General features: G+C 51.2%; 1 protein-coding gene across 1 annotated transcript; it reads right to left on the bottom strand.

Annotated features, from left to right (window-relative positions):
• Nucleotides 1-536: 536 nt before the first annotated feature.
• Nucleotides 537-13,865, bottom strand: LOC116970439 (zinc-binding protein A33-like). The gene is made up of 6 exons (XM_033017083.1): nucleotides 13,596-13,865; nucleotides 11,250-11,345; nucleotides 4,497-4,730; nucleotides 3,771-3,793; nucleotides 2,732-2,847; nucleotides 537-1,246 (listed from the first exon to the last, which is right to left on the bottom strand). Exons 1-6 carry the CDS (start codon nucleotides 13,863-13,865, stop codon nucleotides 621-623), a joined length of 1,365 nt encoding a protein of 454 aa, XP_032872974.1. The 3' UTR covers nucleotides 537-620.
• Nucleotides 13,866-16,038: the final 2,173 nt, after the last annotated feature.

The following is a 16,038-nucleotide window of genomic DNA, read 5'->3' as shown; positions in this document are numbered from 1 at the left end:
AAGGGCTGAATGGCCTCCTCCTGCATCTATTCTTCTATGTTTCTTTGTGTCACGCACTCTACCCGTGTTCTATTCCATCTCTCCATCCACGCGTGAGGTTCCTCGCTCATCCCAGTGCCCAGTAACGTATCGACAGCAACAGACAAAAGGAAAATCAATCGGTACATAATTTACCTTTCAAAATTATTTCACATCATCAACACACATCCTGAGAAGTTTGTTCGGAGTTCATACACAGTGATTGGCCCTTCCACCGCTGGAGATATGTGGGGAGTGATTTTTAGACTTGAGATACAGCACGGAAACAGGCCCTCCGGCCCACCTAGTCCACAGCAACCAGCGCACTAACACTATTGTAAACACTAAGGATTATTTACAACTTTATGGAAGCCAATTAGCAAACAAACCTGTCCGTCTTTGAACTGTGGGAAGAAACCAGATGCTGCCTGACCCGCTGAGTTACTCCAGCACTCTGTGAGACGTCACCTACCCATGTTCTCCACAGATGCTGCCTGACCCACTGAGTTACTCCAGCACTCTGTGAAACGTCACCTATCCATGTTCTCCACAGATGCTGCCTGACCCACTGAGTTACTCCAGCACTCGGTGTCTATCCACAGTTAGGATGTTTGGAGGTGACGGGTGGTGGTGGATGAGGTATCGGAGTGGGCGGGTAATGCCACCGGCAGGTGGTGCCGGGACTGGCTGGTGAGCCGGCAGATCTTCATGGGCTCGGCGTTCTTGCCCCCGTCAGTGAGGCAGAGACAGAAGTATGGGTAGAGGGTCTCGGAGAAGGTGTGGGCGAAGGTGTACAGATGCGCCATGCTGCCGGCATCGTAGAAGGACACCTGGCCGCCCTCGTGGTCCAGGTAGACGCCGACGGTCATGGGTCCGCACTCCAGGGTGAGGGGGGTGGGGGGCTCGGTGACAACCTGGTACCCCTCGCCTCTCCGCAGGCTCATCCTCCAGTAGCCTTCCCGGGGCCGGCGCTCCAACCTGCCCTTCCTCTGGCACGATCGCCGCGCCACGCCGAGGTCCCACTCCGTCTTGCCGCCAACCTCCACCTCCCAGTAGTGGCAGCCGGACGCGAAGCCCTGCGCCGCCAGCACGCCGGCACATCGGTCAAACCTCCACCGGGACTCGGGCAGGGACTGCCGCTCCGCACCCATCCACACGCTGCATAGATCCTCGGACAGCTGCAGCCACGGGTTAGCTGTGTCCGGGTTCAGGGTGAGCGGGGCCGGCACTGTTTATTAAACCAAAAATATTACAATCAATTATTATCAACAATATTGAACCGTTAAATAAAGCGAAACAAAACCTACCACCATAATACAAGACAAACAAATGTACTAAAGAGGGTCTCTGCCCAAAACGTCATCCATTCCTTCTCTCCAGAGATGCTGCCTCACCCGCTGAGTTACTCCAGCATTTTGTGTCTACCAAATAAACAATAGACAATAGACAATAGGTGCATGAGTAGGCCATTCAACCCTTCGAGCCAGCACCGCCATTCACTGTGATCATGGCTGATCATCCCCAATCAGTACACCGTTCCTGCCTTCTCCCCATATCCCCTGACTCCGCTATCTTTAAGAGCTCTATCTAAATCTCTCTTGAAAGCATCCAGAGAATCAGCATCCACCGATCCACTGAGGCAGAGAATTCCAGATTCACAACTCTCTGGGTGAAAACGTTTTTCCTCATCTCCGTTCTAAATGGCCTACCCCTTATTAAACTGTGTGTCCCCTGATTCTGGACTCCCCCAACATCGGGAACATGTTTCCTGCCTCTAGCATGTCCAAACCTTTAATAATCTTATATGTTTCAATAAGATATCCTCTCATCCTTCTAAACTCCAGAGTATACATGCCCAGCCGCTCCATTCTCTCAGCATATGACAGTCCTGCCATCCCGGGAATTAACCTGGTGAACCTACGCTGGGCTCCCTCAACAGCAAGAATGTCCTTCGTCAAATTTGGGGACCAAAACTGCACACAATAGTCCAGGTGTGGTCTCACCATGTACAACTGTAGAAGGACCTCTTTGCTCTTATATTCAACTCCTCTTGTTATAAAGGCCAACATGCCATTAGCTTTCTTCACTGCCTGCTATACCTGCATGCTTACTTTTATTGACTGGCTGGCGTATCATGTGTCTGAACACTGTCAATGGCTCGATATAATTATATATTGTCTTTCTGCTGACTGGATAGCACGCAACAAAAGCTCTTCTTGGTTAGCACGGGTGTCAGGGGTTATGGGGAGAAGGCAGGGGAATGGGGTTTGGGAGGCAGAGATAGATCAGCCATGATTGAATGCCGGGGTAGACTTGATGGGGGTGAATGGCTTAATTCTGCTCCAATCACTTTTGCCGTTCAAAGCTTTTCACTGTACCTCAGGACATGTGACAACAAACTAAACCAAAACTGATCTCGTAATAGCATCAGTGATAGGAGTAGAATTAGGCCATTCGGCCCATCAAGTCTACTCCGCCATTCAATCATGGCTGATCTATCTCTCCCTCCAACTCCCATTCTCCTGCCTTCTCCCCATAACGTCTGGCACTCTGAATTGTCCCTCTATCTCCCGCTGGATCTGAACCGCCAAGGATATAAGTTCTTTCTGACATTCCTCATCCCTGCTCCGTCTCCATCTCACTCCCCTTCCCCATCGAGCACTTGCAGCCACCACCGTTCCGCGGAGCAGAGCTGAGTGTAAGGTTGGCCTACCAGGACTGATGGCTTCCATCATCTCCCGCCAGGCCATATACTGTAGAGGACCCCTGTACACACCCAGCGGCAGCTCCAAGTCCACCACATCTAGGGTGTCTTGCTTGTTAGTGAACCTGTGGGGAGGCCAAGTCAGTGGATATTTCTAAGGCAGAGATAGATAGATTGTTGATTAGTAGGGGTGTCAGGGGTTATGGGGAGAAGGCAGGAGAATGGGGTTAGGAGATACATCAGCCACGATTGAATGGCGGAGTGGATTTTTAGTTTAGTTTAGTTCAGAGATACGGCGTGGAAACAAGCCCCTCAGCCCACCGAGCCCACACCGACCAGCGATCCCCCCACGCTAACATTATCCCACACACACTCAGGACAATCTACTTCTTATACTTATACCAGCCAATTATTCTACAAACCTGTACGCCTTTGGAATGTGGAAGGAAACCGAAGTACTCGGAGAAAACCCACATGGTCACAGGGAGAACGTACAAACTCCATACAGACAGCACCCATAGTTGGGATCGAACCCGGGTCTCCGGCACTGCATGCGCCACAAGGCAGTAGCTCTAACTATGCATCACCGATTAGTACGGGGTCAGTGGGTTCAGGGGAGAAGGCAGGAGAATGGGGTGAGGATGGAGAGATAGATCAGCCGTGATTGAATGGCGGAGTCAGACTTGATGGGCCAAACGGCCTGATTCTGCTCCTATCAGTTATGACCTTATGAAATGTTCAATATTGCAGAGACCATCAGCACTGGGTTTAACGTTTGAGGAGCGCGTATTGCTTCAAGGATGAAGGGAGGATGTTTCCACCAGTGGTAGAGTCTTCAAAATGGACCTGGGAAGGATTTCACTCGTCAGAGGGCAGTGAATCTGTGGAATTCAGTGCTACAGATGGCGGTGGAGGCCCAGTGATTGGGTATTTTGAAGGTGGTGATTGATAGGTTCTTAATCAGTAAGGGTGTCAGGTAGATCAGCCATGACTGAATCAGGGCATAATGGTCCAATATGGTCTACAAGAGAGAGGTGGGATATCTTACCTCCTATTCCAAATACTTTCCTCCTGAAATGAACAAGAAAGATATCTCAGTCTTCATTCGTTAATTAGTCATAGAGTCACACAACACGAAACAGGCCATTCGGCCCAACCTGCCCATGCCGACCAAGGTGCCCCATTATGACAGTCTCATTTAGAAATATACAACATGGAAACAGGCCCTTCGGCCCAACCTGCCCACGCCTCCCATTCTACACTAGCCCCACCTGCTGGCGATCATCCTACATCCCTCTAAACCTTTCCTATCCAAACGTCTTTAAATATTGTGACAATACCTGCCTCAACGACCTCCTCTGGCAGTTTGTTCCATTTACCCACCACCGTCTGAGTGAAGAGGTCACCCCTGAGATTCCTATTAAATCTCCCCCCCCCTTCACCGTAAACCTATGTCCTCTGATTCTTGATTCCTCTACTCAGGTAAAAGACTCTGTGCAATCACCTTATCTATCCCCCCCTTATAATGTTATACACCTCTATGAGATTAGCGGAGTCAGGGGATATGGGGAGAAGGCAGGAGCGGGGTACTGATTGAGGATGATCAGCCATGATCACATTGAATGGCGGTGCTGGCTCGAAGGGCCGAATTAGGCAAACCCGCCGCGTCCCCTGCGTACGTATTGGGCACGGACCAGAAGGGCCGAGATGGCCTGTTTCCGTGCTGTCATTGTTATATGGTTTATATGGTATTGCGACGAGCTGCGTTGCTGACCTTGATCAAAGCCACGATGTCCGGCTGCTCCATGCGTGTCTGCAGCTGTCGCAGGAACCGCTCCACGGAATCCAGCGTGTCCTGCATGCGCTGCAGGTTCTCCTGCATCTGTGCCAGGATGCGCTCCTCTGCATCCTGCAGTTCGTTGCTCAAGCGTTGCTCCCTCTCACTCAGCACCCGGTGCATGCGCGCAAACTCGAAGCGGATGTGGGCGTGCAGGCTGCTTGACTGCTCCTGCAGCGGGCGAGACAGACAGTGATGCATGGGGGGCGGCTACAGTGGGTACTGGAGGTCGGTGGGGGCGCTGCTAGATGGCTGCCCTGCCAGCAGCCTGTTTGTTATTTATATTTTTATTTTTATTTTGGTGTGTTTAGTGTTTTAGGTGTCTCTCGGAATGTCTTATGTGGGGGGTGGGAGTTGGTGCGGAGGGGAAAGGGGGAAACTGATTTTGGCCACTCCTTCACGGAGAGGTGACTTTTTCCATGTTGCTTCCCTCACGGCCTAACACCATGGATTGGAGCGGCCTTTCCTGGAGTCGGGCCCGGAGCATGGACAGCAGGCACTGCGTGCACTTTCCACAGAGCAGGGCAAACCCTTGCCGGGGGTCGGCAGAGAGGAGTGCTCCGATCGCCAGCCTGGTGTAGTTGACATCGTGGGACAGTGGTCTGCTGAGCTTCTAGCCGCGGGCGTGGCGTGGACTTACCATCCGGAGTCTGGGATCCCTCGCCGGGAATTGCTGGAGAAGAGCTCCAGCCCGCGGCCGATAACATCCTGAAGCCACGGAATCCGGTAGGAAATTACCGATTCGGGCACTCCACGTCGGAGTTTAAATCATCTTGATGAGAGGGCCTGAACGTCCAGCTGTCCTTAGCAGCGACTACGGAGGGTTTATGGCCCCGACCACGGATGAACAAAGGAGGAGAACTGGCTGAACTTTGTTGCCTTCCACCACAGTGAAGAATGCTGTGGTGGATGTTTGCGTTGCATTTTATTGTGTACTAAACTAAGTGGGACCCATTGGGTCCCAGTTCACATGGGAGGGCTGGTCCCGCAATGCAATATTCCATCTCTCCACTATTCCACTCTCCAATATTGGTGGCCAGTGGGGGGGAGGGGGGGGGGGTGGTTCTGGAGAGCTAATATGGGTGTTGAGGACCGAAGGGACTAGTTTCCAGAGGACTAGTGCGGGCCGAATGGATTGGTGGGCTGGCAGCTCAGTTACTCAGGCCTGGTGGGCTGGCAGCTCAGTCACTCAGGCCTGGTGGGCTGGCAGCTCAGTCACTCAGGCCTGGTGGGCTGGCAGCTCAGTCACTCAGGCCTAGTGGTAATTTCACTTCCATTGCCATAGACATTGCAATTTCAAGCACAGGGCAGGCCAAACAGCTAATTGCATTTTCATTTAATTTCCATTGCCATTGCAGTTTCAAGCACAGGGCAGACCGAACAGCTCATTGCATTTTCATTTCACTTCCATTGCCATTGCAGTTTCAAACACAGGGTAGGCCAAACAACTCATTTCATTTTCATTAAGGCCTAACAAATCATTTACAGTGCAAATTTACAGTTCAGTTGATTCACAGCTTAGAATGAGAGTCGTGGCCTCTCCCTCGCAATCTTGCAGAGTGACTGAGTCATGTCCAGGCATCTGGGGTTTTATAGTCCATCCCCCGGAAGGGTAGTTACCTTCATCACGATGATTGACAGGCGAGAGGATCTCAAGGTTTTTTTACACACTCATAACTTTTTTATTTTTAATCGATGGTGAAAATCGTCGGGGCCTGATGAGTGGAGGAGGACTGTGAGTAAGATGGCCAAAAATTATAGCGATATATGGTAGCGTTTTTTTCTAAAATCAATATACAGCGCAGACGGGAAGTGGTCAAGATGATACTTTTAATTATATAGATTGTGTGTTCTTTTTTATTTCACTGCATTTGATGTCTGTGTGATGAATAAAATTGACTTTGACTTTGGTTAGGGAGATCCCTCACATTGAAGGGGGGATCCCTCGTCACAGGTGGGAAGCTCCCGGCGAGCGCTGTAGAGCACGAGGCCGGGCCGGTGGTGAGTGCCAGAGATCGGTCAAGGACACAACGCTGAGAGAACAAAGAGGGTCCCGGCATGGGGGGAGAGGCGCCAAGAGCAAAGGGGGACCATTGCGGACTCTAATGTGATGCTTTTCAGTGTGATGCTTGCAGTATGTGGGAGGTCAAGGACACCGCTGGTGCCTCTGGCTGCTACAAATGCGAAAAGTGCATCCAGGTAGAGCTCCTGAAGGGCCGTGTTGGGGAACTGGAGAAGCAAGTGGATGACCTCCGGTTCGTCCGAGAAACGGAGTCGTTCCTCGACAAGTCCTACAGTACGATTGTTACACCTAAGATACTGGAAGAGAGAAGGTGGGAGACAGTGAGAACGGGAGGGAAGCATGGAATGCCAACGTCCCCGGGGGTTGTACCTCTTGTGAACAGGTTCACCCACTTAGAAGCTGTCGGGACAGAAGAGGTGTTTACACTGGGCGGCGGACTGGCTTGTGATGCGAATAGGGCTGTTGAGCCAAAACCAAAAAGGCCTAAGGCAGGCAACGCCATTGTAGTCGGAGACTCCACTGTGAGAGGTACGGACAGGGGTTTCTGCGGCAACAGACGGGATGCGAGGATGGTGTGCTGCCTTCCTGGTGCCAGGATCCAGGATGTCACGGACAGAGTGCAGAAAATCCTCAAGGGCGAAGGTGAACATCCGGAAGTGGTGGTGCATGTCGGCACAAATGATGTCGGAAAGAAGGGGATGAATATTCTGCAGCGTGACTTTAGAGAGCTCGGAAAAATGCTGAAAAGCAGGACCTCCAGGGTTGTTATCTCCGGTTTGCTTCCAGTTCCTCGTGCTGGCGAGAGCAGGAACAGGGAGATACGGGACCTGAACGTGTGGCTGAGGAACTGGTGCACGGGGCAGGGATTTAGATTCTTAGATCACTGGGATCTGTTTTGGGGTAAGGGGGAACTGTACAAAAGGGACGGATTGCATCTTCACAGGTGTGGGACCAGCATTCTGGCAGGCAGGTTTGCCACTGCTACACGGGTGGTTTTAAACTGAATAAGGGGGGTGGGGTGTCGAATGGGCTAGTGGAGGATGGAGTTAAAGGGAAAGGGTTTCTTAAATGTGTGAGCGTAGAGACAGAGGGGTGTAAAATGAGGGTAGAAGCAATAGGTAGCAAGGTGAAAAGTAAAAGTGGCAGGCCGGAAAATCCAGGGCAAAAATCAAAAAGGGGCACTTTTCAACAAAATTGTACAAGGGGTAAGAGTGTTGTAAAAACAAGCCTGAAGGCTTTGTGTCTCAATGCAAGGAGCATTCGTAATAAGGTGGATGAGTTGAATGTGCAGATAGCTATTAATGACTATGATATAGTTGGGATCACGGAGACATGGCTCCAGGGTGACCAAGGCTGGGAGCTGAACATCCAGGGATATTCAATATTCAGGAGGGATAGAGAGAAAGGAAAAGGAGGTGGGGTAGCGTTGCTGATTAGAGAGGAGATTAACGCAATGGAAAGGAAGGACATTAGTTTGCAGGATGGGTAGAGCTGCGAAACACTAAGGGGCAGAAAACGCTGGTGGGTGTTGTGTACAGGCCACCTAACAGTAGTAGTGAAGTTGGAGATGGTATCAAACAGGAAATTAGAAATGCGTGCGACAAAGGCAAAACCGTTATAATGGGTGACTTCAATCTACATATAGATTGGGTGAATCAAATTGGCAGGGGTGCTGAGGAAGAGGATTTTTTGGAATGTATGCGGGATAGTTATCTAAATCAACATGTAGAGGAACCAACGAGAGAGCAGGCTATTTTAGACTGGGTATTGAGTAATGAGGAAGGGTTAGTTAGCAGTCTTGTTGTACGTGCCCCCTTGGGCAAGAGTGACCATAATATGGTTGAGTTCTTCATTAGGATGGAGAGTGACATTGTTAATTCAGAAACAATGGTTCTGAACTTAAAGAAAGGTAACTTTGAGGGTATGAGACGTGAATTGGCCAAGATTGACTGGCAATTAATTCTAAAAGGGTTGACGGTGGATATGCAATGGATGACATTTAAAGACTGCATGGATGAACTACAAAAATTGTTCATCCCAGTTTGGCAAAAGAATAAATCAGGGAAGGTAGTGCATCCGTGGATAACAAGGGAAATCAGGGATAGTATCAAAGCGAAGGATGATGCGTACAAATTAGCCAGAAAAAGCAGCATACTGGGCTGGGAGAAATTCAGAGACCAGCAGAGGAGGACAAAGGGCTTAATTAGGAAAGGAAAAATAGATTATGAAAGAAAACTGGCAGGGAACATAAAAACTGACTGCAAAGGTTTTTATAGATATGTGAAAAGAAAGAGATTAGTTAAAACAAATGTAGGTCCCTTGCAGTCAGAAATGGGTGAGTTGATCATGGGGAACAAGGATATGGCGGACCAATTGAATAACTACTTTGGTTCCGTCTTCACTAAGGAAGACATAAATAATCTGCCGGAAATAGCAGGGGACCGCGGGTCAAAGGAGTTGGAGGAATTGAGTGAAATCCAGGTTAGCCGGGAAGTGGTGTTGGGTAAATTGAATGGATTAAAGGCCGATAAATCCCCAGGGCCAGATAGGCTGCATCCCAGAGTACTTAAGGAAGTAGCTCCAGAAATAGTGGATGCATTAGTAATAATCTTTCAAAACTCTTTAGATTCTGGAGTAGTTCCTGAGGATTGGCGGGTAGCAAACGTAACCCCACTTTTTAAGAAGGGAGGGAGAGAGAAAACGGGGAATTACAGACCAGTTAGTCTAACATCGGTAGTGGGGAAACTGCTAGAGTCAGTTATTAAAGATGGGATAGCAGCACATTTGGAAAGTGGTGAAATCATTGGACAAAGTCAGCATGGATTTACAAAAGGTAAATCATGTCTGACGAATCTTATAGAATTTTTCGAGGATGTAACTAGTAGCGTGGATAGGGGAGAACCAGTGGATATGGTGTATCTGGACTTCCAGAAGGCTTTCGACAAGGTCCCACATAAGAGATTAGTTTACAAACTTAAAGCACACGGCATTGGGGGTTCAGTATTGATGTGGATAGAGAACTAGCTGGCAAACAGGAAGCAAAGAGTAGGAGTAAACGGGTCCTTTTCACAATGGCAGGCAGTGACTAGTGGGGTACCGCAAGGCTCAGTGCTGGGACCCCAGCTATTTACAATATATATTAATGATCTGGATGAGGGAATTGAAGGCAATATCTCCAAGTTTGCGGATGACACTAAGCTGGGGGGCAGTGTTAGCTGTGAGGAGGATGCTAGGAGACTGCAAGGTGACTTGGATAGGCTGGGTGTGGGCAAATGTTTGGCAGATGCAGTATAATGTGGATAAATGTGAGGTTATCCATTTTGGTGGCAAAAACAGGAAAGCAGACTATTATCTAAATGGTGGCCGACTAGGAAAAGGGGAGATGCAGCGAGACCTGGGTGTCATGGTACACCAGTCATTGAAAGTGGGCATGCAGGTGCAGCAGGCAGTGAAGAAAGCAAATGGTATGTTAGCTTTCATAGCAAAAGGATTTGAGTATAGGAGCAGGGAGGTTCTACTGCAGTTGTACAGGGTCTTGGTGAGACCACACCTGGAGTATTGCGTACAGTTTTGGTCTCCAAATCTGAGGAAGGACATTATTGCCATAGAGGGAGTGCAGAGAAGGTTCACCAGACTGATTCCTGGGATGTCAGGACTGTCTTATGAAGAAAGACTGGATAGACTTGGTTTATACTCTCTAGAATTTAGGAGATTGAGAGGGGATCTTATAGAAACTTACAAAATTCTTAAGGGGTTGGACAGGCTAGATGCAGGAAGATTGCTCCCGATGTTGGGGAAGTCCAGGACAAGGGGTCACAGCTTAAGGATAAGGGGGAAATCCTTTAAAACCGAGATGAGAAGAACTTTTTTCACACAGAGAGTGGTGAATCTCTGGAACTCCCTGCCACAGAGGGTAGTCGAGGCCAGTTCATTGGCTATATTTAAGAGGGAGTTAGATGTGGCCCTTGTGGCTAAGGGGGTCAGAGGGTATGGAGAGAAGGCAGGTACGGGATACTGAGTTGGATGATCAGCCATGATCATATTGAATGGCGGTGCAGGCTCGAAGAGCCGAATGGCCTACTCCTGCACCTAATTTCTATGTTTCTATGTTTCTAATGAACACTTGTTAACTTTGCCTGTACCCTATACATGGAGACTCTTTGCATATCTTGTGTATGGTACTCAAAACAAAGAATCCCACTTTGACATATCACCTGTGATAATACAGTATAATTCCTTCATTCATCTCATGCAGGGGAAAACGCTCTTCACAGGGGGAGGTCCCTCACACATGAGGAGAGGTCCCTCACACAAGACACAGTATTCAAGACAAAGATTCTCACCATGACATGTCAAGAGTGTTTATTGTCATATGTCCCAGATAGAACACTGACATTCTTACTTGTGACTTAATGTATGTATCTTAAACTTAATGTATCTTAAAGTATCATCCATTCATTCATTCCTTCATCCATTCATTGATTAATTGATTCATTCATTAATGTTATGTGTCTATTCCTTCATTCATCCATCCATCCACCCATCCATCCATCCATCCATCTATCCACCCATCCATCCATCCATCCATCCATTCATCCATCCATCCATCCATCCATCCATTCATCCATCCATCCTTCACATGCACCCTCCCGCAGATGCTGCCTTACCCGCACGTGGGAAATCTTCTGCTGCTGCTCGGACTTCATGCGCAGTACCGTGAGCTTCCGCCTGGTGGCAGCGTCCATGGATGCCTTCAGTTTGCCCTAGTGGGAGACGGAAGCAGATCTTCAGCCATTCGTGACAGCAGACAGTCCCTTCGGCCCATCAGGCTCATACCAGCCACAAATGGCTGGATTGTAATCATGTACAGTCTTTCCGCTGACTGGATAGCACGCAACAAAAGCTTTTCACTGTACCTCGCTACACGGGACAACAATGAACTCAACTCAATAATAAACTTAACAGTAATAAACTCAATAAACTCAAAAACATTTGCACTGTACCTCGATGCAAGCGACAATAAAAAACTCAACTCAATAATAAAATCAATAAACATAAAACCTTTAAACTGTATCTCGCTACACGTGGTAATAATTAATCCAACTCAATAATAAACTCAACGCAAGTGAACTCAACAAATACCAATACCTTACTGATTCCTTTTACCTGCACTTCCTTCACAGCCTTCTCTGCCTCAGCCATTCCAATGCTCATCTATTGAATGGAAAAATGCCCTTCGGCCCACCTTTTCCATGCCAACCAAGTTGGCATTCTGGGCTAGTCACACTTTCCTGCATCCCTTTCAAGAGAGAGCTAAATAGGGCTCTTAAAGATAGCGGAGTCAGGGGATATGGGGAGAAGGCAGGAACGGGGTACTGATTGGGGATGATCAGCCATGATCACATTGAATGGCGGTGCTGGCTCGAATGGCAGAATGGCCTATTCCTGCACCTATTGTCTATTGTCTATCCTTACATCTGCCCAAATGTTTTTTAAAGTCGCAATTGTATCCACTTCTATAGCTTACCCTGGCAGCACGATCCAGACACAGACTACCCTCTAAGTTGAAAAGTTGCCCCTGAGGACTCTTTTAAATCTCCCCCCCCCCCCCCCCTCACCTTAAGCCTGTGCCCTCTAGTTTTAGTTTAGTTTACTTTAATTTAGAGATACAGCGCAGAAATAATGGCATCGACCCACTGATTCCGCGCCAACCAGTGATTCCCGCACACTAACACTATCCGACACACACTAGGGACAAATTACAAATTTACTGAAGCCAATTAACCAACAAACCCGCACGTCTTGGGAGTGCGGGAGGAAACCAGAGCACCCGGAGAAAACCCACGCAAGTCACGGGGAGAACGTACAAACTCCATACAGACAGCACCCGTGGTCGGGGTCGAACCCGGGTCACTGGCGCTATGAGGTAGCAACTCTACCGCTGCGCCACCGTGCCGCCCTCTATACTTTTCAATTCTCCACCCTGGGGGAATAAGATAGTGAGTATTCACTTTATCCATGGCCCTCAACAACACACACACCTCATCCCATAGCCGCCTATGCTTCAAATTAGTTTAGTTTGGAGATACAGTATGGAAACAGGCCCTTCGGCTCACCGAGTCCACACTGACCAGTAATCACACTAACACTATCCTACACACACTAATCTAGTTTAGATTATGTTAATGTCACTTTTACTAAGGTGCAGTGAAAAGCTTTTGTTGCGTGCTAACCAGCCTGTGGAAATATGATTACAATCGAACCATCCATAGTGTACAGATACATGATAATGGAATAACGTTTAGTACAAGGTAAAGCCAGTAAAATCTGATCAGATAGTCCTATGGTAGACAAAAATGCTGGAGAAACTCAGCGGGTTAGGCAACATCTATGGAGCGAAGGAATAGGTGACGTTTCGGGTCGAGACCTCACAAGCTGAGTTTCTCCAGCATTTTTGACAACCTTCGATTTTTCCGTCCGATAGTACTTGTGCTGCTGCTCTCTAGTTGTGGTAGGATGATTCGGTTGTCTGATAACAGCTGGGTAGAAACTGTCCCTGAATCTGGAGGTGTGCGTTTTCTCCCTTCTGTACCTATTGCCTGATGGGAGAGGGGAGAAGAGGGAGTGACCGGGGTGAGACTGGTCCTTGATGATGCTGCTGGCCTTGCCGAGGCAGCGTGAGGTGCAGATGGAGTCAATGGAAGGTCTGTGTGTTAGAATGAGATGCTGGTTTAAACCGAAGAGCGACAGAAAAAGCTTGAGTAACTCAGCGGAACAGGCAGCATCTCTGGAGAGAAGGAATAGGTGACGTTTTGGGTCAAGAACCTTCTTCAGACTCGCAGGTTTACGTGATGGTCTGGGCTGTGTCTACAATTCGCTGCAAAGGGCAATTTGAAAATTCGCCGAAACCAATTAGCCTACGAAAGCTGTACGTCTTTGGAGTGGATTGGTCAAAGTGGGAGTCCCAGCCTGTCCAAACCCTCCCTGTACGGCAAGCTGGCCCGCGACGTTACCTTGTACATCTCCACAGCCTCATTGACCGGGAAGAAGTGGTGGTACTTGTGCCTTCGCCCGTCACGACATATCCCACAGATCAGCTCAGCGTCCGTTTCACAGAACAGTTTCAGCTGCTCCTGGTGCAGGGGGCAGTATAGGGGCTGTCTCCCCTCCCCCTCCCTCCAAACCCCCCACACTGCCTCCTCCCCCGCCCCAGCTCTACCCCTCTCCCCCTGTCCCCCGCTCTCACTCCATCTGCCCCTCTCACCCTCCCTCCAACTCTCCATTCCCTGGAGCTCCCCTTCGCTCCGCCTCTCCCTCTCTCCCTCTCTCCCCCTCTCACCCTCGCTCCTCCTCTCCCCTTCGCTCCCCCTCTCCCTCCTTCCCTCCCCCTCGCTCCCCCTCTCCCTCCCTCTCTCACCCTCGCTCTCCTTCTCCCTCTCTCTCTCACCCTCGCACCCCCTCTCCCTCTCTCTCTCCCCCTCGCTCCCCCTCTCCCTCCCTCTCTCACCCTCGCTCCCCCTCTCCCTCCTTCCCTCAACCTCGCTCATCTTCTCCCTCTCTCTCTCACCCTCGCTCCCCCTCTCCCTCCTTCCCTCAACCTCGCTTCCCCTCTCCCTCCCTCTCTCACCCTCGCTCACCCTCTCCCTCCACCTTTCCCCCTCTCTCTCGCTCGCCCTCCCCCTCTCCCCTCTCCTCCCCCCCTCTCTCTCCCTCCATCTCTCGCTCTCCCGCTCCCCCTCCCTCTCACCCTCCACCTCGCCCTCTGTTCTCTCCCTCCCACCCTCCCTCCATCTTTCCCTCCCACCTTCCCTCCATCTCTCGCTCACCCCCTCCCTCTGCCTCCACCCATCACCTTCCTCCTCTCCCTCCTGCTCCCTCTCACCCGCCTTTCCTCGCCCCCCCTCCCCTTCTCCCTCCCTCCGCATCTCCCCCTGCCCCTCCCTCCCCCTCTCACCCTCAATCCACGCCACTCCCTCCCCTTCCCTCCCACTCTCCCCCTCCCTCCCCGATCTATTCCTCCTCCTCCTCCTCCCCTTCTCTGCCCATCCCTCCCCTTCCTTCTCTCTCTGCCTTTCAGTGTCTCCCCTCTCCCCCCTCTCCCCCTCCCTCTTGACTCTCTCTCCCCTCTCCTCCTCACTCTCCCTCCTCTCTCCAATCCTCAAACTCCTCTCCCTCTCTCTATCCTGCCCCTTCCTCTCCTCCGGTTCCCTCCTCTCCCCGACCCTCTCTCTTCTCTCCCCCCTCCTCTCTCTCTCTATTTCTCTCACCCCCTGCCCGCCCACGTCCATCTCCCCCTCCCGCCTCCCAGCCTCCCCCACCCACACCCCCATCCTCTCCTGCCCCCTGCCCTCTCGCTCCCTCCCCCTTCTCTCCCCTCCCTCCTCTCCCCCTCCCTTCTCTCCCCCTCTCTCCTCTCCCCCTCCCTCCTCTCCCCCTCACTCCTCTCCCCCTCCCTTCTCTCCCCCTCTCTCCTCTTCCCCTCTCCCTCCCTTCTCTCTCCCCCTCCCTCCCCTTCTCCCTCTCTCCCCTATCCCCCTCTCTCCTTTCCCCCTCCCTTCTCTCCCCCTCCCACACTCTTCTCTCTCCCCTTCTCCCCTCCTCCCTCCTCTCCCCAACCCCCTCCCTCCTCTCTCTCCCTCTTTCTCCCACACCCTTCCCATCCGCACCCATCTCTCTCTCCCTCTCCTTCTTGCCCCTCTCTCCCTCCTCCAACCTCTCCCACACCTGCCCCTTCCTCCCCCCCACCTCCCCCCTCCTCTCTCTCCCTCTTCCTCCCATCCCCTTCCCGTCCGCACCCAGCTCCCTCTCCCCCTCCCTCCTCTCCGCCTCTCCTCCAGCCTCCTCCACACTCTCCCCCAGTCTCCCCTTCTCCTGCTCCTCGCTCCCCCCCGCCCTCCCCGTTCTCTCTCCGTCCCTCCTTCTTCTCTCCCCCTCTCTCCCCCCCCTCTCTCTCCTCATCTCCCCCTCTCTCCTCTCCCCTACCCTCTCCCCCTCCCTCCCTATTTGTCCCACCCTTTGCCCATCAACGTCCATCTCCCTCTCCTTCCTCCTCTCATCCACCCTCTCCTGCCCCTCGCTCTTCTCCTCTCTCCCCCTTCTCCCCCCCTCCCTCACCTCTCCCCTCCTCCCCCCCTTCTTCTTCTCCCCCTCCCTCCTCTCTCTCCCTCTTTCTCCCACTCCCTGCCCGTCCACATTCATCTCCCTCTCTCCCTCCTTCCTCCTCTCCTTCTTGTCCCTCTCCCCCTCCAAAACCCGTTCACCCTCCCTCCTCTCCCTCTCCCCGGCTCCCCTCACGTCCACATCCATCTCCCTCTGCTCCTTCTTCTCACCTTCCCTCCCTCAACTCCTGTCTCTCTCTCGCCCCGTCTAGCCCCGTCTCTCTCTCCCTCCCTCTCCCCCCTGTCTCTCCCTCCCTCCCTCTCTCTCTCCTCCCCCTCCTCCCCCCCCCCCCCACCT

Source organism: Amblyraja radiata, unplaced genomic scaffold (assembly GCF_010909765.2).
Source record: "Amblyraja radiata isolate CabotCenter1 unplaced genomic scaffold, sAmbRad1.1.pri scaffold_881_ctg1, whole genome shotgun sequence".
Classification (NCBI taxonomy): Eukaryota; Metazoa; Chordata; class Chondrichthyes; order Rajiformes; family Rajidae; genus Amblyraja; species Amblyraja radiata.
This window is presented reverse-complemented; position numbering and strand designations above follow the sequence as displayed.